Source organism: Pimephales promelas, chromosome 14, assembly GCF_988280905.1.
Source record: "Pimephales promelas chromosome 14, fPimPro1.hap1.1, whole genome shotgun sequence".
NCBI classification, from domain to species: domain Eukaryota; kingdom Metazoa; phylum Chordata; class Actinopteri; order Cypriniformes; family Leuciscidae; genus Pimephales; species Pimephales promelas.
In genome coordinates, this window is record NC_142782.1 from 32,804,962 (window position 1) to 32,830,487 (window position 25,526).

The 25,526-nt window shown below is 37.5% G+C and overlaps 1 protein-coding gene across 1 annotated transcript; it reads right to left on the reverse strand.

Moving 5' to 3' along the window:
- Positions 1-804: 804 nt before the first annotated feature.
- On the reverse strand, positions 805-25,028 carry adra1aa (adrenoceptor alpha 1Aa). The gene is made up of 3 exons (XM_039674916.2): positions 24,712-25,028; positions 13,199-14,871; positions 805-3,535 (listed from the first exon to the last, which is right to left on the reverse strand). Exons 2-3 carry the CDS (start codon positions 14,121-14,123, stop codon positions 3,027-3,029), a joined length of 1,434 nt encoding a protein of 477 aa, XP_039530850.2. The 5' UTR covers positions 14,124-14,871; positions 24,712-25,028; the 3' UTR covers positions 805-3,026.
- Positions 25,029-25,526: the final 498 nt, after the last annotated feature.

Consider the following 25,526-nt stretch of genomic DNA (forward strand, 5'->3'; position numbering starts at 1 on the left):
CAGCATTTTTAAAGCATAGTTCTGCTTCGTATTTAACAGTAATTATTATTATTATTACTAAACTAAAATGAAACAAATTGCGTACAAATTCGATTAAAAATAATTGTAACATTGTTAAATAATTTATTTTAATTTTATTTTTTACAGATCAACAGTAAAATTACAATACTTAACTGTATAACTGTCTTAATTTCTTTGCCTTCAAACATTAAATCGACAGACGACTTTTATTTTGGTGAAAAATTGCAGCGACAAAAGATTTATAATCTGGTTTTAGCACAAATTTGGGAAGATAATTGGTGTGTGTTGCGTTTCCAAATATACTCATAAATTAAAAAAAATTGTATAAACATGGAAAAGTCACATGCTTGCTAAAATTATATGTGGACTTACAGGAAAAATTACATTTTGTGAAAAATAAACGAACAAACCAAAAACACAGTCATAACTGTAAAACACATGGTCTTGATATAATGCTGTAGCGTCCCATGAGAGCCAGGTTTGAACCCAGACTGCATCATTTCTCGACAAATCCCCATCATCTCATTTCTCGTCTACTTTCACAGGCACAAAACCCCCCAAAATATTAAAAGTAGACAGAGTTCTTATTTATTTCTCATCCTTGATGGATACAGCATGACACATTTCCATGTAATTGTGAATAGCCGTCCGTCACTAGGGGAATGTGTGTGTCCGCTGCTGGAATGTCATAGAACCCATGAAGACATTCTCATGGCGAGTCGTTCCGGATGGTATGCTAAAAGTGGGACGCTTCATCAGAAGTTATTCCCAAAACACTTATGATGCAGTACAGTATGTTTTATTGGATATTATCCATATTTGGAATCACATGATTTTCTTTAATTTGAGAAACAAACACTAACAGAAGAGCCACTTGTTATAAGGCATTTAAGCAACATAAGTTGGTCCTTTTGAGGTCATTACATATTCATTGTTTTGGTCAAGGATCAATATCACATGGAAATATGTGCATTTTCCAGATCACAGTAATAGAAACACAAATTATGGGAAGGGTGGCTGTTGGTCCCACGGTGAAACACATGGAAAGCCATTTCTGACACTCAGATAATAAGTTTACCATGCAGGAATACCAAAAAGACACACTGAGGATCAATTTTCTGTTCACAAAGGTTTCTGTGCATCACGATTAATCGTGGTGACATGGGATTTCTGTAAGACTCAATGCAAACAACCCATGGCCATTAACTGTATAGTGCGATTTCAGAAACTGAACTGAGCGAACAGTCAAAAATATAATATTCCTTTCTTTTTCATATATATATATATATATAGAAACACTCAATAATAAAAATAATAAAGATTGCTGGTATTTATCATCACAGACCCATGCAGAATGATTTCCACCATAATTTCCGAGCAAACAAACACTGGCACTGCCTCCTTTTAAAGGAATAGTTCACTCAAACATAAAACAATGTGTTTGTCAAACTCAAAAAAAGACAATAAAAGCAGCATAAAATAGTCCATAAGACTTGTGCGTTATATATTCAACATCTTCTGAAAAACATGATAGCTTATACTGATTTTAACCCTATAAAGCCTATTGTATCATAAATGTCTAAGGCCTCTTGATCAGTAAAACCTGTTGCACACAATCTGCTACATGGCTTCTGTCGTCTGATTGAACGTTTGTACTTTTTGGCAAGAATAAGGCCTGTGAAACCATTCCCCTTTAGCTCAGTTCATGTGTCTTTTTATCAAATAAAAATAAGAATAACTTTAATATTGTTGGTAATATTGTAAGATGAACACTTGCTGGACTGAAGCAACTCCGGTTTACTTGACTTGAGCATCCATACATTTTCCTTTTAGAAAAATCATGTTCAAATGTGTCTCAAATATGATCCATCAGGCTTTTGAGCAAGGTTTATTTGTTGTTTTGCATTGCATTATATGTTTTAAAACTTAACAGAGATTGATCATAAAACTAAGCAATTAAGACATTACATGGCATATACAGAGTGATGACTGATATTTATATGCATTTTATCTAGGGTTGGGTATCGTTTGAATTTGAATGATTCTGGTTTCGATTCCGGTTCCTAACGATTCTCGATTCCGATTCTTTTAAGAGGCAGGGTCAAAAAAAGTTTAGCTAACCTTGCTAACCAACGGCCTTTCTGAAAGAAATAATCCTTTCTGAAGGAAATACTCCTTCTGTAAAAATACTCCTTTTGTCACAAATTTTGCATTTTGCCGAGATTTCGTTATTTTTAGAAAAGTGAAGCCACACTTTGGGTCGCCAACGTAAGGTACTCATGTTCGACTCGCGTGGTTATGCCAACACTTCCGGTAGACGCTTCTTCGTTGGTGTTGTTCAGCTGTTTCTTCTTCCGCTCGGCGGACTGTGAATATCGAAACTAGGAATCGAAATTTTAACTTTTGAACGATTCCGGGAAAAACGAAGTTAGTCTCGGTTCCAATCGATACTCGATTCTCGATAGCCAACCCTAATTTTATCTCACTGATTTACATTACAAGCATTTCATGTTTTTGGTCATATAAATATCAGCATCTGCACCGACCAAATTGCATATTTTTTGCTCAGTTTGAGCCACTGAATAATTTTTTTCCCCCTCCTCAATTATGAGCTCAATATTCTCAGTATTAGCCATAAAAGCCTGATGTATGAAATATGATATAAAAAAAACATATGCAAACTTTTTTTTTCTGATTTTGTTCAGTAAACTGTTCCATTGCAGCAATTAGATTGTTTTGATTTTATAATTCAGGCTTTACAGGGTTAAGTCATTATGCATTTCCCTCTGATGAAGCTTCAAACCCTCATGCGTTTTAATCCACTGACTGTCAATTGACAGGTTTCGAACAACATCAGAGTGAGTTTACATTTAATGGTAAACTGTCCCTTTAATAAGCATCAACAGCGTTGCATCAGCTTTCAATATTCCCAGCACAGATCGTTTCAACCCAAAGCGTCTGGCTTTTGTTCATCCGTTTGTGTTCGCAGACAGCGTGAGTCTCTTTCACACCGCATCCCCGTCCTCACACAGCGAGAGCTGATGGATTTTGATGACGGGAAGCGAGTTGTGCGCAGGCGGTTCGGGCTGCGGCGAATCCGCGATCACGCTGCAACACGTCCTCAGCAGGTTCTTACCACACATCCCCGCCACTTTGGCTCCCACGCTGACCCCCGTCGTCCCCACCGACGAGGTCCGGGAAGGGGCCTGCCACTCCCTGGAGGAAGGGCTGCGGGACAGCACTATAGAAGAAGACGGGCTCAGATGGGGCGGATTGTCTCGGCTCGACAGGCCGAGGATCTGAGACTGGCCGTGCCGAGGGCTGTGGCTCTGGTACAGCGGGTGGGACGGCCTCTTGCGGAGGCAGCGCGCTCCCAAAACACTCAGGAACGCTTTCTTAAACTCCTGACTGGAACAGGGGTAGATTATGGGGTTGATGCAGCTGTTGAAATAGCCCAGCCAAAACGTTATCTTGAAGACTGTGTCCGAGGGTCTGTACGTCGGGAAGATGGAACCTAGACAGACGAAGAAGGAATTTAGTCTGGTATCATAAAATCGCTAACACTTTACTTGAAGGGGTGTGCATATGACTGACATGACACCTTCGTAACCATGACATGACAAGTGTCTTTCAAATATGACATTGTTTAACCCTCTGGGGTTTTTCGGGTCAATAATGACCCGAAGCGTTTAAATAAAAAAATGTTAAAAATCGTAGCTTCATCGGAATGGTCCGAAACGTGGTGACTTTAATGGTACTTGGTATATAAACACCCCAAAAAAATTGGGGACAGTATTTGAAAAGTCTAAGTGGTCATAAAAAAAAAATAGTCACACTCAGGACCTTCGGGTCAAAAATGACCCGCATAGGAAATGAATGGAAAATTGGCAAAAAATGTGAAAATTTCCTAGTTTTTTTAAAAAGTAGTATTTTCACAAATCGATCTTGGAAAAAAGCCCACAACAATGAAGGGGTGAATCTATAAAACATCAAGAGTGCAAAACGGACACATCCACACACACACACACACACACACAAACACACCTTTATACACAAACACACAAAAAATTCTGATTATACATGTGTTTTGCATTTTTAAAAAGCTCAGTTTGTCCACGAGATGGCATCCATCTAATTTCAAAAATTGCTTTTATGAGGCCTAGGCTTGACTCCAAAATGAAATACAGCTTAAATATATATATATATATATATATATATATATATTTAAAAAAAAAATTATATTATATTCAATGGAGGAAAATTTGGTCATAATTATTGCATTAATACTAATTATAAATTTTTGTATTTTTGAAATTTTCTCAAAACACCAAAAAAGAAAAGGAAAAAAAGAAAAAAATAATATAAAAAACAAGTATAAAAAAAAATTATGCTTTTCTTTTTTAAATATGAATCCCGCTCTTTGGGTCAATTTTGACCCGAAGTTCCCGAGTGTGACTGTTAAACGAAGAACCCCAGAGGGTTAAGATGTCTTTGTCATGACAACATGACATCGGCTGTCATGAGGCCATTATAACTGTGTCATGACTCATGAATATTTTTCGTGACCTCAACTACAGTGATACTAATTGAATTTGTTGTCATTAAAGAGTTGGATTCATGACAGCCAATGTCAAAACCAACCACCTGACAGTTTAATGTAATGTTAATCAATAAAGCTAGGTGCTTTCTTAAGTTTGATCATTAATCTGCTATGTCATGTTTATGACAGGTTGTGTTGTCTTAGTAATGTCAAGTTGTCATGACAAAGACACTGACAGGTTATGATATATTGGTTTATGTCAAGGTGTCATAACAAAGGCATCTCAAATGTCATATTTGCATTAAAAATGTTGTAACTGAGCGAATGACACTTAATGACAGTTGTCACAAACATGCATAAAACATCATAATCATATGATATCATAATCAATGCCCCACATCATATTCATAACGTATGTCATGTCATGATTATGAAGGTGTCATGTTAGTCTTATGCACACCTCTTCAAGTAAAGTATTACCATTAATGTCTTTACTATCACTTTTAAACAATTTAATGCATCCTTACTGAATAGTGTTAATTTATTTTAAAAAAAAAATCATACTCTACCCAAACTTTTGAACAGTAGTGTACAGTCATTGTGTTTACAATACATTAACAATAAAACAATCTGATAAATATCAACCATCATTGTAAGTCAATTCATACTTCCAGTATCTAAGTGATGATACATATTCATCGATATTTATCGATCATGGATTGATTATGTCTTAATATGGTAGATGGAGAGAAGGCTTCATCTGAAATGTAAATATTGTGCCGTGAAGAAACAAGCATGCAAAGTAAAACCAGTTCCCTGATTAAAGAGTAGACTCAGGTACGTCTTTGTCTGCGTAATATGCGCATGTGACCACATCCAGTAAAATTCATCTGCATTCAGGTCATAATGCATTACCAATCGATAAATTAAAAGGTTTCAGCAGTTTCACTCTCAGTGAAAAAGAAAGATTAATGGGACCTGAAATTAAAAGATAAGGAGCAGAAAATGAGAAAACTTAGGTCTGGAAAAGAGAAAAACGTGTGAATATTTCTGAAAGCATCTTTCTCACCGCTGCTGTCTCTGTGTGACCGGACAGATAACTACGTCATGCATCACAATGCCGGCCAGGTCTTTTTATAGAATCTGATCTGATCTCACGCTGGAACGTTCCTCCGTTAATCAAGGTTAATAGTTTTATTCAAATTGCCGTCATAAATCCGGCTCAATATGATCAGAGAAGGACCCTTCAGAGGAAAGGAATTGTTCAGCGTTATGAAGGGCACGGACACAGAAAAGAGAGCGACATGGGCATATATTTAACCGTTCACACACCCAATGGATTTTTCTAATGCAATGTCGACCCTACCATTAAAAGAATTAAAGCATCTAGCAAAACCTGGCTTGAGATGCAGCATCTGTCTTCAGAGCGTCTCGTAACACACTTTAAGAGCGAGTCTAGAGGGGCTTTTACACACGCGGGGAAGATAAAGGAGAGACTGCCAGTCGAGGCTGTGGGGAGAGTCTCTGGACGCCGCAGTTCAATCATTACTATCTGCAGGTTAAACGAGAGGAAGAGGTTAGGCTGAGGCTCAGTCATCTACACTGTAAAAATGAATGCGCTTTATCTAATCAAAAAAATTGGAGCAACAGATTACAAGCAATATTATTAATTCAATATTAATAACAAATTAGAATTGAGTAATAATTATTCAAATTAATTCCTTAAAAGTAAACCATTTAAAATGAGTACAACTTACAAAAAAAACGTACATTTAAGTCACCATTATGGTGATCAGTGTTTGTTTTAGGTTTCTCCTTCAGTGATTCTGCTTGTTAACATCAGGTGTCTTCAATGTTGCCAATACAAAATAGATCTCAATTAATCTTTAACGACTGTCTGTCATTCAGATATTTTTGTTTAATTTTTTGGTGTAAACTTTACTCATTTTAAATGTTTAACTTTTAAGGAATAATTTGATTAATTATTACTCAATCCTAATTTTTTCAATATAATTAATAATATTGATGTAATCTGATGCCATAATTTTATTGATTAGATAAACCGTACTCATTTTTACAGTGACCAGTAACGTTACATATTTCACCTCGAAATTAAACGTTTATTTATTTTGCATGAAGAAAATTAAGCCTACTTTTAGGACCATTAACACTTTTGGGTTCGTGAAATTATTTTCATGACAATTAAACCATTTAAAATATAAATGCTCATCATAAAATTTTGAAGAATCATATTAATTACATAATAAATACATCTATTTATAATTTTTACTTTAATATATATATATATATATATATATATATATATATATATATATATATTATGTGTGTGTGTGTGTCTTTTTTTATTAAAAAATATTTATTTGTATTACTATTAAAAATGTTGTATTACTATTAAAATGAGTAAAATGATGGTCATGCTTAAATATATTTTTGTATCATGTTCAATAGTCGGAAGACAATTTGTATATAAAATTATGAAAATGAATGATCCTAAAAATGCCAGATAGATAGATAGATATTACCATAATTATAATTTACTTGAATTTCTCTTTCAAAAAAAAAAAAAAGATATATATAACCTGGTCATGTTCTAGTCTTCTGAGATTCGGAACTGCTGATCAGGAGTCACAATGTGTTTTAATGTATAAAGAGAGAAGAAAATGGAAAAATTAAATGACTGATGCTCTATCCCGAGTGATACTTGTGGAAATATAAATAGTGGATCTGACTAAATGATGCATCAAATTGAAGGAAGTTAAAATGAGAAAACAAAAGCGATTTTGTCCGAGCCCATGATGATTATGACTGAAACGCAAACGCTTTCTCCTGGGAAAGTGTGTTTCCTCGAGTCAAATCTTGAGACCTTCTGTGCGACTAAAGGCTCTCGTAAAAAGCCTGAGCGATGAAATTGGCTGTTTATCAGGTCAGATTCCATTAAAAGTGATGTCCTCAGCGCACTGAGGTGTGGTTTAAAGCCCTTTCCGAGGCAGAGAGGATGGAAAGAAACAACCATTCATCTGAAGCTAAATCAAGCACCAGGTCCTGCTGAAGCATCACATTGCATATGCATAGCAGCGCTGTCCTTGACTTCTGGAACGGCGGTTCGTCATCATTAGAAAGGGCGGCTGGGCTTATCTGGTGTTGTCAAAAATGTCTGTAAACACATAATGACCTCTGACACGGCCGTATGTTGCAGTCAGTGCAGGAATTGACTGGGATATTCTGGGGAAACTGCCATTTGTGTCTGGGCATTTCTGCAGTTTTTCCCAATAATTATGATTTGAAATGATGACTCATGGACTGAAATCATCAGGCACAAGTATTTTTTGAGAAAAATGTGAGTATCAAATATGATCCGCCAGGCTTTTGAGAAACACTGATTGTATTGCATTAGATTATATGTTTTAAAACTACACTCTAAAAAATGCTGGGTTGTTTTAACCCAATTTTGGGTCAAATATGGACAAACCCGAAATGTTGGGTTAAAAATGTAATGTAAAAATTTAACCCAACGGCTGGGTTAGTCCATATTTGACCCAAAGTTGGGTTAAAACAACCCAGCATTTTTTAGAGTGTACAGAGCTTTTGATTTTGTTTAATAAAATGATCCAAATGTTTCATAAGTCAGGCTTTACAGGGTTAAACTACACAAATTGCTGGGTTGTTTTTTGGGTCAAATATGGACAAACACAGTCATTGGGTTACATATTAAATTATATTTTTAACCCATTTTTTGGGTTTGTCCATATTTGACCCAAAGTTGGGTTAAAACAACCCAGCATTTTTAGAATTACCCTCCTAATGTGTGGTTACAGCCTTGCAAAGTACCAGTTGCTATCATTACTAACCCAAAAGCTTGATTTACACTCCGATAGTAAGTTTGTTACACATTAATCATTTCAATATATAACCAAGTCAATTGTGGTAGTTTTATTCACATTTAAAATGTTAACGGGTTGGAAGTCAGTGCAATAATGAAAGCCCTTATATGAACGTGTTTATTACTGCCACCACACAACAATAGTCAATCCATATTTTGTACTCTGGGCCAAAATAAAATTTTCATTACTATTTTTTTTTCATACATATAAACAAACTGGTGAGCTTGATAAGGGCAATTTACACATACTCATAATGAAACACTGATCAATTTTATAAAATAAAATAACTTCCTCAAATATTATGAATATGAAGTTTGAAAGATCTGAATAGAAAAATGTCACAGAGAAAGTGGAATTGTCATAATTGTATTATCTAAAAAAATCACATTTTTTCTATTCCTTGAAGTTAAAGCTATCAAAAATTGTGACTTATTTTAGCACCCTGGTTATTATATTAGTATAAGTCATGGAGACACAAATGTCACTGTTTGAGAATAATCCGAAAACTTGTAGACATAAAAATGTTTGCCTGGGCTATTCTTAATGTCAAGCCACCGCTGCTCTTTAATATTAGCTCTAATGTAATATTAACCACAGTAGATACTGATGCCCATTATTTATTGAAACCTTACGCATCCGCTGTGCAAATGCTTCCAAAAATACAGGATGACTGAGCTCGTTTTCAATATCATTTTTTTCAGCCTGAGTAGTTTATACCTCCTGCCTCATTCCCCATGGTTCCTTGTCAGGGCAAATGATGAGAGAAAAGAGAGAGTTTAAGCCATGTGAGAATTTCAGACATGAATTCAATGTTAAAGATTGACTCATGCCATTTGGTAATATTATAAATACAGTATATTCCCTATATAAATGCACTATATATCAACTTAAATGTAATAACTGGATTTTTTTAGGGATGCATAGTAAAGTTTTACACTATTTACGCTATGTCACAATTTAAAATGTATGCGTCTATTTATATATATATATATATATAAAATGTAAAATATAAAATGTAAAAAAAAAATTGTATATGTATGTATATATGTGTGTGTGTGTGTGTGTGTGTGTGTGTGTGTGTGTGTGTGTGTGTGTGTGTGTGTTGTATTATTATTATTGGTGTTTTTAATTACCATTAAGCACAGTTATAGTTAATTAAACATTTTAATTTTTTTTTTTTACATTTCACATTTCATTTTGTTTAATCTGATGGACAAAATAACTGAAACTAAAACTGAAATAAAAATAAATAAAAACTATATAGAAATTTATAAATATAACAAAATTACTAAAACTTTAACTTAAATTAAAATGGTGACAGAAAATATAAAAATAAAAAATATATAAAAATTTTTAAAAAAATTATATATATATATAATATTTTATATAAAATAATTTTATAAATAAAATTAATTTTTATATAAAATAATATATATATATATATATCAATGATAATTTTTATATATGTAATTAAAAACATATATTGGTGTTTTTAATTACCATTAAGCAGAGTTATAGTTAACTAAAACTACAACTAAAAACATTTTAATTTTTTTTTAACATTACACATTTTCATTTAGTTTAATCTGATGGACAAACATAACTGAAACTAAAACTGAAATAAGAATAGACCTATCTAAAAAAAAAAATTTAAACTTTAACTTCAATTAAAATGGTGACAGAAAATATAAAAAATAAAACCTATTTAAAAATATCCCTGTTATATGACACCCAAGGCAATCTAAATGTAAAAATAGAGGAAGCCATTAAATAAAATGTAAATATCTAAATGATATAGCACTGGCATATCGTGAAGAAGATTTAACGATTTAATAATATATAATAAGAAATAAACAGAGCAATTCCAATATGGTCCTCCTCACGTCACATCACCAGTGCTCAGGCCCTAAAAATGAGTGTTCACCCGTGCAAAACACAGTGTTTTGATGCTTTGTGGTTGCTTGGTTTTTCTCCTAACCCTTCAGAACAATCCATAACTATTGTGCATGCGCAATAATAATATAAGTCACTGTGTTCATGCAGTATTATCACACTGACTTTAATGTAGTGGATGCTCTTGAGACGCAGCCAGGCATAAAAATAATTTTCTCTTCCCTGCTGCTACTGTATAGGAAGCATCGAGAGAAGATTTAAAAGGAAGAATGTCTGCCCGAAGGGCGAATCCGTCATCCTAATACCCACGTTTGTCAGCAAAATCCCCCTGATAATATACTATGTTTTCACCTCAGAGCATATGAAATCTTTCTCCCCGGGGCGTCCAGTGGGTTCTGTGATGAAAATAGCATAAAATTACTTTACTGGGAAAACAATTAACTCGTTGTTTTTAATTATCACGGATTAAACTGCGACTTCATCACGAATGCAGAATGTCTCTCTGCTTCACCGTGAGATGCTACATGAGTCGCATCGATCACCGTAACATTAAACGAACAACTTTCCTATTGAACACAGTGTGTTAGATTTCACTGCTACTACAAATGTGGTTGAGCGCAGACTGAGTCATGCTGATGATAAGGTCATTGAATCCCCTGAGCTTTATTAAACACTCTATTATATGCAATTTAGTGCCAGTTAATTAGCAAGCATTTCAGAATCGTGTTTCTTACAAATCGATATCCATTTTTGTTTCTTTAACAGACTCCCATGTTTACCACAGATTCATAAAACTATGCTTATTTGTTTGCATTGGCTTTCCAATAATACCATTTACTGGATTCGTTGTTGTTTTGTTTTTTTTCCTAACCGACATTATTTTGTGGTTTAACTCGGACTGACCTTGAACCGAAAGGTCTCACAAGAGCCCTATTGCAGGGGTGGGAAATATAATAACTGCTAAAATTCATATCTGGGGAACCCGAGAAGCTCAATTACTGATCCTTCTGACTCTCTGTGAAACTCATTTCTGTTGGCAAATATATTGTGTAAACACTCATGACCCTATTGTCTGAGAGAACGATCTAAATGAAGGTTTAAAATAACATCTTTTAAACCACTGGCACAATAAACACCAGCGAGTTGATTCTTTCAACCTGTATACAGGCTCAAATATTTTCCTGATCTTCTCCATTCTCCACATGGCAGCAGTTTACCCACTTGAGGCAATTATTTTCCCATCTTCTGACACTTGGAAAAATCTCAGTGCATCTGAATTTCAGACAGGAAACCTAAAAAATGTCCCTGTGCATATCTGGAAAAAGCGTAAAAATCACACATACAGACCAGATATTTCACACAATGCAAAGAGAATCTCAGCTCAGAGTTATCTGAAACTTCTTCTTTTAATGATCTTCAATCTTAAAGTAATTTAAACTGCACTGTCCACTGACAAAGTCCTTTTTGGGGTTAGTTGGTTCACTTGGTGCCATCTTATTTCATTATAACTCCTATCAATCCGGGGTGCGTTTCCCGAAAGCATCGTTAGCCAACTATGGTTGCAAGTTATGAAAATGTTGCCTGGTCTGATGAGTCTCTGTGAGTGATTTTCTGTTGAGACATTCAATCAGATGGTAGAGTCCGAATGTGGCGTAAACAGAATGAGAACATGGATCCGTCATGCCTTGTTACCACTGTGCAGGCTGGTGGTGGTGGTGTGATGGTGTGGGGGATGTTTTCTTGGCACACTTTAGTACCAATTGGGCATGGTTTAAATGCCCAATAACGAAAATAACGAAAGGGTAGTTTGATTTATAACATTATTCTCTCAACGGACATTTACATTGATAGTCTGGCGTTATAATTTATTTGCTTTTGGTGAACTGTGGAGCGGGTAAAACTGTTTTTAATGGTTACCGTTGACTCGCGCTAGCCTAGCACCAGCGAACTATGTAACTGGAACGACTGGATGAAAATTAGTGAAAAGTGTCTCCACTGATAAATAACACTAAGGCTAATTTGGAAATGTGGCCCAATGTCTAAAATTCTGACCCACCCCTTTAAACTTTGCCATTCTTATATTTCAATAACTCAATTTAAAATTGGCAATACAATCAGGCAAAACTTATTTCATAATTCTTCCGGACAATACACATTTTGCTTTTGCCAAACAGTCTAATGGCTCTTTTAACGGTCATTCTAAAAATATGGTGAGAAACGTTCACAAATAGTGAAGAACAAATTGCATATAAAATGGCTCATTCAATAATTTCACTCTATATTGTTTCGCACTGTGTGTTAAAAGCAAAAGAATTATAATATCAATTATTTTTAAAGAAAATGGTCACTTTTTTAAATGATTTTATCAACGTGTTTTGAAAAATACAAAAGCTGTGGAAAAATACTTACAATGTCAAAGTTCAGAAGAAGGAATGGGCTGTTTAATCGGTGCTAATTTACATTGAATTTATTATATGGTTTATTTGTTTTCATTTGTTTTTTATTTGTTTTTATATATGTTGAAGTTTGTCTTTTATGTATTTTATGCAGGTCTCTCTTGTAAAAGAGATTTTTAATCTCAATAAGATTTTCACCCGGTTAAATAAATAAAAAAATAAAAAAAATATTTAAACGTCATTGGTGTGACATTGTTTAATCTTAGTAAGAAAAAGGGAAAAAGAAGATTTGTTTATTTTGTAGAAAGATCCTTAACTAAAAGATAGGACTCTCTTTTTTTATAAGCAAAAATCTTTTATTTTTGTGTCAAACCTTTTTCGCTTAGATTTTCATCAGTCAGAGCTAGTATTTCTCTATAATCAAATGTGAAAAATGAGCCACTTACTGATCGGAAGAACCAGGAAAAACGGCAGCCAACAAAGTATAAAGCATCCAACAACGATGCCCAGGGTCTTAGCGGCCTTTTTTTCCCGCGAGAACTTGAGCAGACGCAGCGTGAAGTTTGTCCGGTTGCGCAAAGCCTCGTCCTCGGACACCGTCGCGTTCCCTCTGTGTATCCGCAAGGTGACGGCCTCGGCGGCGTGATCAGACTTTTCCGTTTTCTGTCCACTAATCAGTCCTCGAGTCTCCCTCTTTGCGACCACGTACACGCGGCAATACATTGACAGAATCACCACCATTGGAAGGTAGAAGGACCCCAATGCGGAGAAGATGGCGTAGCCGGGTTCCTCGGTTATCTTGCATATGGATTCGTCCTCTGGCGCCGGTTCCTTCCAGCCGAAGAGAGGTCCAATGGAGATGGTGATTGATAGAGCCCACAGAACAATGAGTGCAAGCAACGCCCGTCGCTCCGTCATGATGGACGGATACTGCAAAGGATAGCTAACGCCAATATAGCGGTCCACCGAGATCACGCACAAGCTCATGATGGACGCCGTACAGCACAGGACGTCCATGGCCGCCCAGACATCACAAAAAGTCCGTCCGAAGACCCAACGACCCAGCATCTCAAAGACTGTGGAGAAGGGAAGAACCGTGGAGCTTAGCAGAAGGTCCGCGACCGCCAAGTTCACGATGAAGTAATGCGTAACCGTGCGTAGATTACGGTGGCAAGCCACAGAGAGGATAACCAGGATGTTGCCCAAAACGCCAAAAACGATGAAGACCCCCAACACCGTTCCCAGAACCACGGCTTTCATGACGTTCAGCTCCGGGCCGATGACTTGGCTGCAGTTGGTACAGTTCTCGGAGAATGACTCAGGGGTCATGTTGTCTTTGAGGGGAACCATCTGTTCAAGACTTCCAGGCATTTAATAGTGGTCTGATTGTGAGCCACGTGGCACCCAGCTCAGTTTGCACCTTGATATCGGATTCTCTCCAAAAAAAAACAACAAAAAAAACCGTACTACTGCATTGGCTGCGGTACAAGAAAATCAAAGCATTTCCAGTAGAGCTGTGAGGGAACTTGATGAAATTTATGCTGTCTCATTTCTCAATGCCCTAGATGAGCTTTTAATGATTCGTGGAAAATCGCAGTGGGTAAAAAAACAAACAAAGGGGGAACTAAACATATTATGCTGAGGAGAACATCAGATTCTTTTGTCATAAAGTCATAAACTGGAAGGATGTTTTGACATGTTCATAACCATGTGCAGCTGCAACATCTTACAGAACAATGAAAATGACACGAATGGCATTGTGTTTTCCAGGCCTCAGGTTTGATGCATCGATGTTTGAAGGTGTCAAAACGCTCTGCAAGTCGTTCATAAAGCACTGTAAATGTGAGGAAAGGCTTGTTTGTGCACATCTGCGATGGTTGGGAACCGTCCGCATGGTTCTGACGGCCACTCGTAGATTCACACTGAAAGTCTGGCTGGTGTCGCCAAGCGGAAAGCAAGGACAAAGCTAAAAGCACTTTGGCATGTGCCGAGGAGTATTTTTAGCTGGAGAGCAGTTCTTGGTGAGTCATCCAAATTTTAGGTGAACAGCTTCAATCAGAATAGATTTGGTCGTAACTCGTAAGTATCCATGCTGATTTGGTTTGAACACCGTTGAACCCTGAAAAGCAGAGAGAGAAAGTTTTATCAATTAAGTGGATTCATTTATCAGACAGAGAACTTTTAAGCCATTACTCATGCATTATAATGAAGTGTGCAATCGTTTGGCATAAAATTATGAACCAGTTCCGGTGGATGATATATAGATTCATTAATTCATATTTCTCTGATAAAGGACCTGCAAATGGATTTCTCTCCGTGAGAGATCCTCACCAAAACAAATGCTTTTATTTGTATGTTTCTCCTGAAATGATTCATGATGTCAAACACAAAATCAAATAACATTTTTCTGGGCAGTACAAGACAAATAGCGTATATTGACAAAGCAGTGTAAATGGGACATATTTCATTTTTTTGAGTGGAATAAAAGGGTATGCAGTCATAACATTCACAATGCAAACCACTCGTTTCAGCCCATCCAGATGTTTTATTGAAACTAAACTGCAAAGACAGTTCAACATGATGTGTTAAACAATGAGCTCATTAACATATGAACACCCACATTTACATACTGTTTTAACACCTGTTTAAAGCAACACTAAGTAAGATTTTTTACCTTAAAATAGTGGCGCGTTGCGCGTACTTTCAGATAGAGGTCGACCGAATGGGGTTTTTTTCACGCCGATGCCGATACCGATCTTTTGAAATCCGGGTCGGCCTATGGCCGATTAATGCTGCCGATTTATTTTGGCCGATTTTTAACCTCTATTTGAAAGATAAAATGTAAAAGAAATGATAATTACTTAACATAGACAAACTTTCTCAACAAAAACATTTGATCCTTTCAAAAAATGTCCTGAAACATGTATTTTTGGTTTGTTTTGTTTGTTGACGGACCAAGACAAATGGACATAACCGTAACCGAACATAACGCATTCATATTTAGGTCTGCTGCTCACTCGGCTGGAAAATGACTCTAGCGGCAGCGTGCGTCAAACACATGTTCCAGGACAACACTAGGCTGGCCACAGATGCGCCTGCCTAATAATCGGCTTGATATACTTGGATATAGGCCGATTAGGTTAAAAAATGCCAAAAATCAGCCGATTAATCGGTCTACCTCTACTTTCAGATGCTATTTTAAGTATGCATGCTTGGCCAGTGTGAACAACGCACACCTCTGTAGATGATTCTCTCATCCACACAGATGCATTTTACTTTTTGCAAATGATGCATTATTATAAGGAAAACTATTAAAACACGAGGGAAATCATTGTTGTGTTCATGACAATGGGAAAAATAGAAGCTTACACGTTTACCCTATATATGTTTAACCGAAGCTAATTTGGGTGTGTTTGTCCCATCCCCAATGTTACTTCTCTTTCTTTTACGGCCCTGACGAGAACATCGATCTCCTCGGCTGTGAACCGATGCTGAAGCACGCCTGGTAAATGCGCCGTTATAATAGTATTGCGCCGTGGAACAAGCACACCTCGTTCATCACGCTCTTAAAGGGAATGTGATATGACGCTCTTATTGGTTTATATCATGTTACGCCCAAACCACACCTATGAATAATGAAGCTACACTCTTAAGGCCAATTTATACTTCTGCGTCGAGGGTACGCCGTAATGTGCGGCGTTGGCTACGCACGTAGGCGACGCCGTTATGAGCATTTATACTTCTGCGTTCAGGTCTTGTTGCTCTGCAGTACTGCTCCGAAACGCTAGTTGGCGGCGGAGAGTTTTAATGTGTTTAGATTCCTCGCGGCTAGGTTACTACAAGCAATAGCGATTGAAAGAGAGCTGATCATGTTGGAGTTGGAGCTTATTGAGGTGGAAAAACAGTTCACTTTAGTGAAATTACTAAAACTGAAAGGCAGAAATGAGAGAAGACGTCGGAGGAGATGGTACGTGTGGAAATCATAGACAGTGGTGGAAATGCGTGAGAAGGTACGTGCGGAAATGCGTAGGAGGAAATGCGATGATACCAAGCCGACCAATCACCGATCTTGCGGTCCGCGTCGTCGCGACGTGTAGTTACATTTTTGAGGAGGTGCGCGTCAGGCGACGGCGAAGGGTACGCGCAATGGGACTACGCCGCACCTACTGCGCGCACCCTACGCAGAAGTATAAATTGGCCTTTAGAAGAAATGGTTCTATTTAGAACCAGAAATGGTTCCATCCCCCGATTCATATATGGAACTCCAAAATGGTTCTATATAGAACCATTTTTTTTTGGTAAAAGGTTCTATTGGCCAAGTATGGAACCCCAGGGTTCTATATAGAACCCAGAGGAACCTTTTTTTAAGAGTGTATTGAACCTTTTAGGGGTTCCAAATACGTAGCGCTAATAGAACCTTTTAAGGTTCTACGTATATAGAACCTTTTCTTTTAAGAGTGTACTTCAGACCAACCCCTTTTAGATTTGTGCCAGGCGCCAGAGGCATTTATCCTGGCGGGGAAAAAAGCAACAGGGAAAATTAGGGAAAATGACTTGCTCTTTGACACTTGTGTTCCAGATCGTTAAAATAGGGTCCAAAATGTGTTTAGAATTTTTTTTGTAGGATTGCCTTTACAGGGACTTTAAGTCATAACAGGGTGAAAGGCTTTGCGGTCCTATATCTGCTATAACTATGATGTGTAAGATTGCCAATTGTAAGATTTCTGTAGTTCTAATGAGACATAAGAAAACTACAAATTTGACTTACTTTACGCCAAGCGTTACAATAGTCATTATTTTGTTTTTCTTCGTTTCTTTCACGAAACAACGAGCATGCATGCGACAGTCGGCTAAATTATTTACGACAGCGGTAATGCAAAATTCCACTTCCAACCTGTAGGGTGACCGTTGAGGAAAAGTTACTTGGTGTTGCTTTAATATTCAGTGACTTGGCCCATCGTGAACAAGTGTGCATTAGTGCAATCATAATAAAGATCATTTTCTTACAGAAGTCTTAAAGTACCAAACAGCCTGAGAAAAACTGGAAAATATGCCAAGATGCATGTGACACATTTTTGTAGGCAAACCCAGAAGTTAGCAATAGCATCAACCTGGTTCCCTTATAAAAAGCCATTAGTATTTTTCCATTGACCTTTTGATAATAAGCTTTTAAACCAGGAAAGTTTATGATTCATCAAGATAATCTTCTTTTTTTGAAGCCTAAATACAATCACCGGAGGTAATTTTTTTTTTTTAATGAAAAATGACATCATGGTTGCATGACTTGGACAACATCACCATAAGCTTCCAACAACTTGTTCGATCAATATTTAAAATCCACACAAGTTTTCAGTTAAATTAGTTTGCAAGAGCGCACGCATAAACACAAGGCTGTGAAAATGAAAAGCGAGTTTCAGATTGTCTCTGAGCGAAGGAAGCCACAGATGGAGGAAACAACCTTTCATGGGGGTTTAACAAGATTGTGTCCTGTGAGACTCTGGCCAGTTCAGAGCGAACCGAAACAGCAACAATTTTATTTTGTACCTAACAGATGAGGGGAAAAAAACCTACACCCACTGGGCAAAAACAAAGACTACCTCAAAATCAGAGAATGTTTTTATGTTTGGCGTTTTCATGCTCTCTAATTCCCACTTTAATCAAGCCAATTCTTGCTGCTTGCCATAAGACTCAGAAAAGGCTTAGTAAGTTAAGAAAACATATGTAATAACATTCAAATATCTCTTGAATTCAGGAAAATCCCTCCACTGCACAACCAAATCCGTTTTCTTTCATTTTTTCGGTCTGTCGACAAAGATGTATTGCTTTGTTTCCTGTAAAAGATTTCTGGCTTCCTGACCTTTAGAAATTAAAATCCTCTGTTCTGTTCTGCCATTCTTCTACCATAACCAGTGTTCTGCCGAACGCATGAGCAGAATCGGACAGACAGGAAAATTAATATTTTTTGCCATCTCTATTTATAATGATGTCAGAATAAATTCAGCTATGCAAAGCTGTGACAGTGCACACATGCGGCAAACCACTGATCATAAACCGTGCTTCATTTTAAACTGATCTTTTTCATTACGATGCTATTTTTTTCCAAACTGACTCTAATTACTTCTAATGAGATCGCCTACCATCCGTTTGTGACTCTATCAATTAACTTTGAGGAGAAATCCACACAAGCTTAACACTCCTACTCAGATGCTCGCGTTTCCGACATTAGTCAGAATATTGATCTGGTTTCCAGCCTAATGAGGCACAGAGGTGACTCTCGCTGCGGGCTGGACACTGCTGAGGTGTTAGGACACGAAAATACTCCCGCTGTTCTCGACTGTGACCTGCGTTTTAGAAAACACACAAACACTGCAACACTTGACCGGTTTGTGGATTAACACTTTTGTATTCTGTTTAACTATTGCACTTTAGCGCAAACCCATTAAAGGGATTGTTCACTTTAAAATTAGTTTTTGGTATGTTTTAGCTTCAAGGGCATTTTTCAATTTTGATATTTTTAGGTCAAACCGTTCTTGTCTATCAGTCATATAATGGAGGTCTATGGTCACCACCTCAAAGAGCATGCACAGAGAAGTCCAAATTAAACATGATTTAATGACTCGTAAATTTAAGCACACACTGATGGCCTAAGACACGAAACGAGCGGTTTGTGTGAGAAAACAGTATTTATATCGTTTTTACCTCTTGTTAGCACAGCCACAAAGCGCCCGCGCCCTCAGATCACTTGGACGTGGCTGTAGAGGTAAAACGATATAAATACTGTTTGTTTTCTCACACAAACCGCTCGTTTCGTGTCTTAGGCCATCGATGTGTACTTACATTTACGAGTCATTAAATCATGTTTAATTTGGACTTCTCTGTGCATGCTCTTTGAGGTGGTGACCATAGACCTGCATTATATGACTGACAGACACGAACGGTTTGAGCTAAAAATATCAAAATTGAAACTACTGCGGAAACAAACATCTTGGATGCCCTTGAGGTAAGATAAAACATACCAAAAATTAATTTCAAAGTCTTAGCATTCAGATCAAATAGTGAGTTGTTTAAAATCATGGATTCTACTTCTGGTCTGTTCCTCAGACCCCATTTACACCTGGTATTAAAATGCGATCTGTATCCAGATAAGTTATCCGGATAATAAGTACCGATTCCATTTACACCTGGCCACATAAATGCGTTTTTGCAAAACGGATATAAATCCGATCTTCACCTCCTGCGTTATATGCAGATTTAATGGATTGCACGCCACCAAAAGCAACAGATATGAGCTGCATTTTGTTGATCATCAGCTAATTTCCAAATCAAAGACATCAGTAAGAGAGAGTGGCAACAGGCCTGGTAAGATCATTTCGTTTCTTTACTTGAAGATGTGTTAACTTGACTTACTTTCACTTTTATTTGCGATGTTTGCACGTTGAATAGACGCTCATCTGCGGTGATGCGTGTCGCATCTGACTAGGCTATAACATGACATATAGCCTATATAACACGCTCTCACTCGTTTATTTTTTAGCATTTTTGGGAGGAGTAAAATATACATATGTGGTTTCAACAACCAGATTGCGTTTACACCTAGTAAAGATCCGGACACAATGCGAGCCAGACTACCTCCAGATGTGGTCAGGCAGATCCGATCACAACGCATTTACGCCTTGCATTAACATGCGTTTTTTTATTATCCGGATAACTTATCTGGATACAGATCGCATTTTAATACCAGGTGTAAATGGGGTCTCACTCTCTAGTCAAGCGCATTGCGTTGTGGGATACAACATCCCACAATGCAACTTTTTGGCACATCAAGGTATTCTATGCCTACAGAAAAATCATATGCTGATGTAGGCATTAAGAAGATCAGGATTTCACTTCTCAGTGCATGTTGTGCTCTGAAAAGATTGATTATATTTTTCCCACCCTCCTGGACTTACATCAACAGAACACTGTCAGAGAGCGTTAGTGCATTTTGATGAAAGACTATAGAAAAAATGCATGGATAAATCACGCGCAACAATGAATTCATGTTGCCCTAAAAAATACTGTATATTTTTAACACAAATCCCCTTATTATCTCCCTTCCTCGTCTTTGTGCATTGCCGGCATTCATTTCCTCTGTTCCTCTGGCTAAATGCAACTGCCTTATTATCCACACAGGCGAGAGAAACAGAATCCCTTCCTTTTAGCCAGACTCAGCGTGATAATAATAGTCTGAGGAATGAGATTGTGGAATGCAGCGTTCATTCAACGGCCTCTGATCTCCCCATCACGACATCACCCGGTGTCTGACATTTGGGCCTCACCGGAGTGTCGAGTGGAGCTCCATGCTGACAGGCCAGCTGTTCTGAGCCTCATCTGGATGGCTTTGAGCTGCCATGCTGCACTGCACACCAGCCCTCCTGCCTGCGCTACACACTCCTCTCCTGAGCTGCTATCAGTTCACTTATACATATTAATGAGCATCGACAAGACTTCGAGATTTAACCTATAGCGAGGGACGCAACTGAAGCACTTGTTGTTTTGGTCCGCCATGCAAACCGTAAATAAAACTGACAGGCAGATGATCCTAGCTAACGTCAGGATGAAACCTTCAGCTTCGCCAGACTGGCACCCATATGGTCGAATCGATTCGACAAAACAGCTCATCGCCTCAGCAAGCAAAAGAAATCTGAGAGATATAAGAGAGACCAGCGAGTATTCTTTAATGTAATCTCTCTCCATCGCAATTTATTTATAAAGCACAGTAAAAACAACAGTAGTGGACCAACATAGCTGAACAACATCAAAAAATCTCAAATAAGCACAAGTCACACAACACAAACACACAAATTACGCCCCATTATTGACAGGTTATTGATTTAACCCATAAATAATAGGTTTGTTGGTATAAATTAATGTATTTAGGTTGATTCAGCAATGTTAGATCATATTCATTTAGTGTATTAAGCATTTCTTTTAATCTGCAGAACACAAATAATATTTTGATATTCATTTTTTATTATTTTGTATTATATTTTAAAGGTTTAAGTGCTGGAAGTAAAAAAAAAAAAATCCAAAAAGGAAATTAATCAATATCACTCCAATCAAAACACTGATCAATGCGTGCATAGACTACACAGTAAAAAAAATAAATACATAAAATAAAATTGAATTTTTCATTCATTGTGTTACTGTTTTTTTTTTTTGTTTTTTTTTTTTTTCAGTAGTCAAACCTCACTGATTCCATGATCAATATCTTTGTTTATCCTGGAACAACAATCCAATCAACCAATCAGATCTGAGGGACAAGTTTACAGTTTATATCAAGTTTTGACTGGTTTAGGTGCTTCTACATCTGTGTTATTCACCTATCATTTCCCCAGGGATAACTTATGTTAAAGGAGTGGTTCACTTTTAAAAAAAACTTTTGCTGATAATTTATTCTCCCCCATGTCATCCAAGATGTCCACGTCTTTCTTTCTTCAGTCGAAAAGAAATTAAAGTTTTTGATGAAAACATTCCAGGATTTTCTCCATAATGGACTTCAATGGGGTCCAAACGGTTCAAGGTCCAAATGAGAGTTTCAGTGCAGCTTTCAAATCTTGTCTAGGACCCGTCGAGTCATGACTCGAAAAAAGATTTGTTCATTTTGATGAACGAGTTTGAACAGGAGAGTCAAGAATGCGCATCACAGAACAGAGCAAGGCGAACATTTGTGCTTATAAAACTTAAACTTTATTATTCAGTTATTAAATGACCGATCGGTTCGCTAGATAAGACCCTTATTCATCGTCTGGTGTCGTTTAAAGCCCTTTGAATCTGCACTGAAACTCTCATTTGGACCTTGAACCGTTTGGACCCCATTGAAATCCATTATATGGAGAAAATCCTGAAATATTTTCATCAAAAACCTTAATTTCTTTTCGACTGAAGAAAGAAAGACATGGACATCTTGGATGACATGGTGGTGAGTAAATTATCAGCAAAAGTTTTTTTTAAAAGTGAACTACTCCTTTAAGTTTAAAAGGTACAAAATCTGTCACTGGGGCGGTACCTTTTAAAAAAGGTACACTTTTGTACCTAAAGGGTGCATATTGGTACATGAAGTTACCAATATGCACCCTTTAGGTACAAAAGTATACCATGAAGGTACCAATATGCACCCTTTAAGTACAAAAGTGTACCTTTTGAAAAGGTACCGCCCCAGTGACGCCTTTCGTACCTTTTTTTCTGAGAGTAGGGTTAAGATACATTTTTGGAACAGGAATGTTCTTCCAGGTTTAACAAAATTTGATCCTGGAACATGCAAAATCACGGTGACCACTCTGACACATGACCGAATGGCATACATTTCAAGATATTTCATACACAAATCAAGCATATGAATGCTTCAGAAGTACCCCAATTTCAAAAAAAGTGCACATTTCAGATGTCTCCCTAAACAAACGCCTGCTTATTAGTAGAGACCCAAAGACCTGAAATGGGTGTCACTGCAGATAATGCAGATACTCCAAATGTTGACAGGATAACCTCAGAAGAGTCTCTATCATTCATTAACAGATTGTGAAGAAATCAGGGCGGCCTGCGGGCGGTCCGAGAGTCTCCATCATCATGGAAACAGTCGATCCGTTGAGTTTGAGCTCTGTGGTCCCTCCACACTCACTCCAACTGAGATTAAAATCACAATTATTGGTCTTTTTTTGCCTAGTACTTATCACAGGCCTGCAGGGGAGAGCAATAACCGGAGCCGCAGCGCTCTTCCTGTAATCGCCAATGCCACTGGTGAACTGAATAGATACGGTTGCCTGCTTTTACATAAGAGAGGCAAATATTTAGGCTTCGCCGCTGAAAGGTAATGCCAGTCGAAGCGTACTAATGTACAGGCTTCAAAAAGACAGGCTCTGTGTTTATGTAGCTTCAAAGCGCGAGGGTGAAGAGGGCACGCGGGCAGTGCCATATCTCTGCTGACTGACTGAGAGAAATGGAAATTTGGCGAATTACTTTTTTTTTTTTTTTTTTAAACAAGGAACTCACACACACTATCAAATGAGTATCAAAATGCCTGATGAAGGTGTGCATGAGTTCCTTGTTTTTAATTTATTTTTGACCTACCCATTTGGCCTTTTTTCCGCACGTATCTATCACAGGTGTGCGGTGGTAATTGCCAATTGATTTTTTTTTTTTTAATGTCTTATAATGAAATATAAGTTTCTTCCCATGTGTAATCATCTTTTAATTGCTTCACTGGCTTATTTAAATTGTGTGCGTGCGTGTGTGTGTGTGTAGATGGAAAGTCCCCATAAAACATGAAAACACAATGTGTGAGACAACCTTAATGTTGAAACAAAAGCATATCTTATTATAAAACAAGAATTGTTAATAATTAATAAAATCCGAAACGCATTAGAACACAATCTAATTAAGCGTTAACCATCTGCTCTGATTTGAGCTATAATTGTCCTGCTTATTGTCCCTAAATGAAAAGCAACAGCTCCTTTATGTGTGTGTGTCCTTCTTTTCAGAATATGCATGCATACCACCATAGTTCACATTTTCATATTCAACAGTTTGTTTTTGAGAAGAATTCCGCTTTACGATCACAACGTTTTTGCAAAACAACAAGAGTATCCTTTTCATTTTGCCCATCATGCATAAATTATTCTGACAGCTGGAGAGGATGCAGAAATCTCTGGAACACGGCTGATCGATGCATTACATCAGTATGCACCAATACATCCGTTAAACAAGCAAACGCGCTCAATCTCTCATCTCAAGAGCGCGAACTGAAAGCGGCAGCATATTTGTGAAGTTATCAGAAGCAACCTGTAGACTCACCCCAGCGCACATCTGCCTCCGTTACATCACACGAAGTTTGTGAACGGGAAAATAGCCTTCCTACTGTGTGATGCAGAACGATTGCCTGTTTAATACAGTCCATCAGTTGTGCGATTGAATGGGCACTCACCTCAGCAGAGTGTCAGCGAACGCGAGGACTCGATCCGGAGGTGTTTGAGTAGAAGGACGCGCACCGCGTCTCCGGCTCGTCGCTGTCATCGCTGTGTGGAAACAGCTGCAGAGCTCAAGTTCAGCGAGTCAAGTGCAGTTCTGTGTTTCCACACGCACGGTTGAGCGCAAGGGTCTTCGGGACATTAGTATTTCTCAGAGGAGGTGACAGTGAGTGAGTCATGGCGCCGCGCCGCCTCCTTTACGCACAAACTTTCCTGCGTTCGGAGCTCGTGGATGTGGACGTGGCTATTGGCCAGCACTGGAACATCACCTCAAATGAAGAGTGAATCAGCTGCTGACGCGATTTATGGTTAAAAATAGCCTCCGTGAAAATAGACATGAGAAGGGTTACCCAAACATTGTTGGTTCAAACTCCCTCCACAAGGTTCATGAACTGTTCTTACTGTGATCCTAAGCGCAGAACTTAATAATGCACGAGTCATATTTCACTCTAACATAAAATGACATTTCGATAAAGTTAATGAGGACTTGGTGAGTAATGTGCTTTAATGTCATAGAAGTGCAACAAAATCATCATGGTTTTTTTCTTTATTTGGAGAGTCGCCCATATACAGTATGTGAAAATCATGTGTGTGTGTGAGAGAGAGAGAGAGAGAAAGAGAATTTCAATGTTTATATTCACTGTTCGTTACTAAGTGTTTGTACGAGTTCTGAATTTCAAACCATCTGTTTTAGTGGTGATGCTCATCTGTAAACCTGTAAACGTTTTCAATTCATAGTGTTGCTTTTCAATGCCTAAATCACTCCAAATCA

Coding starts and splice junctions, on each gene's coding strand:
- adra1aa (XM_039674916.2), bottom strand. CDS start 14,123: ATGCCTGGAAGTCTTGAACAGATGGTTCCCCTCAAAGACAACATGACC. Junction 3,536..13,198: donor TTTCCTGGTTCTTCCGATCA/GTAAGTGGCTCA, acceptor TCGTCTGTCTAG/GTTCCATCTTCCCGACGTAC.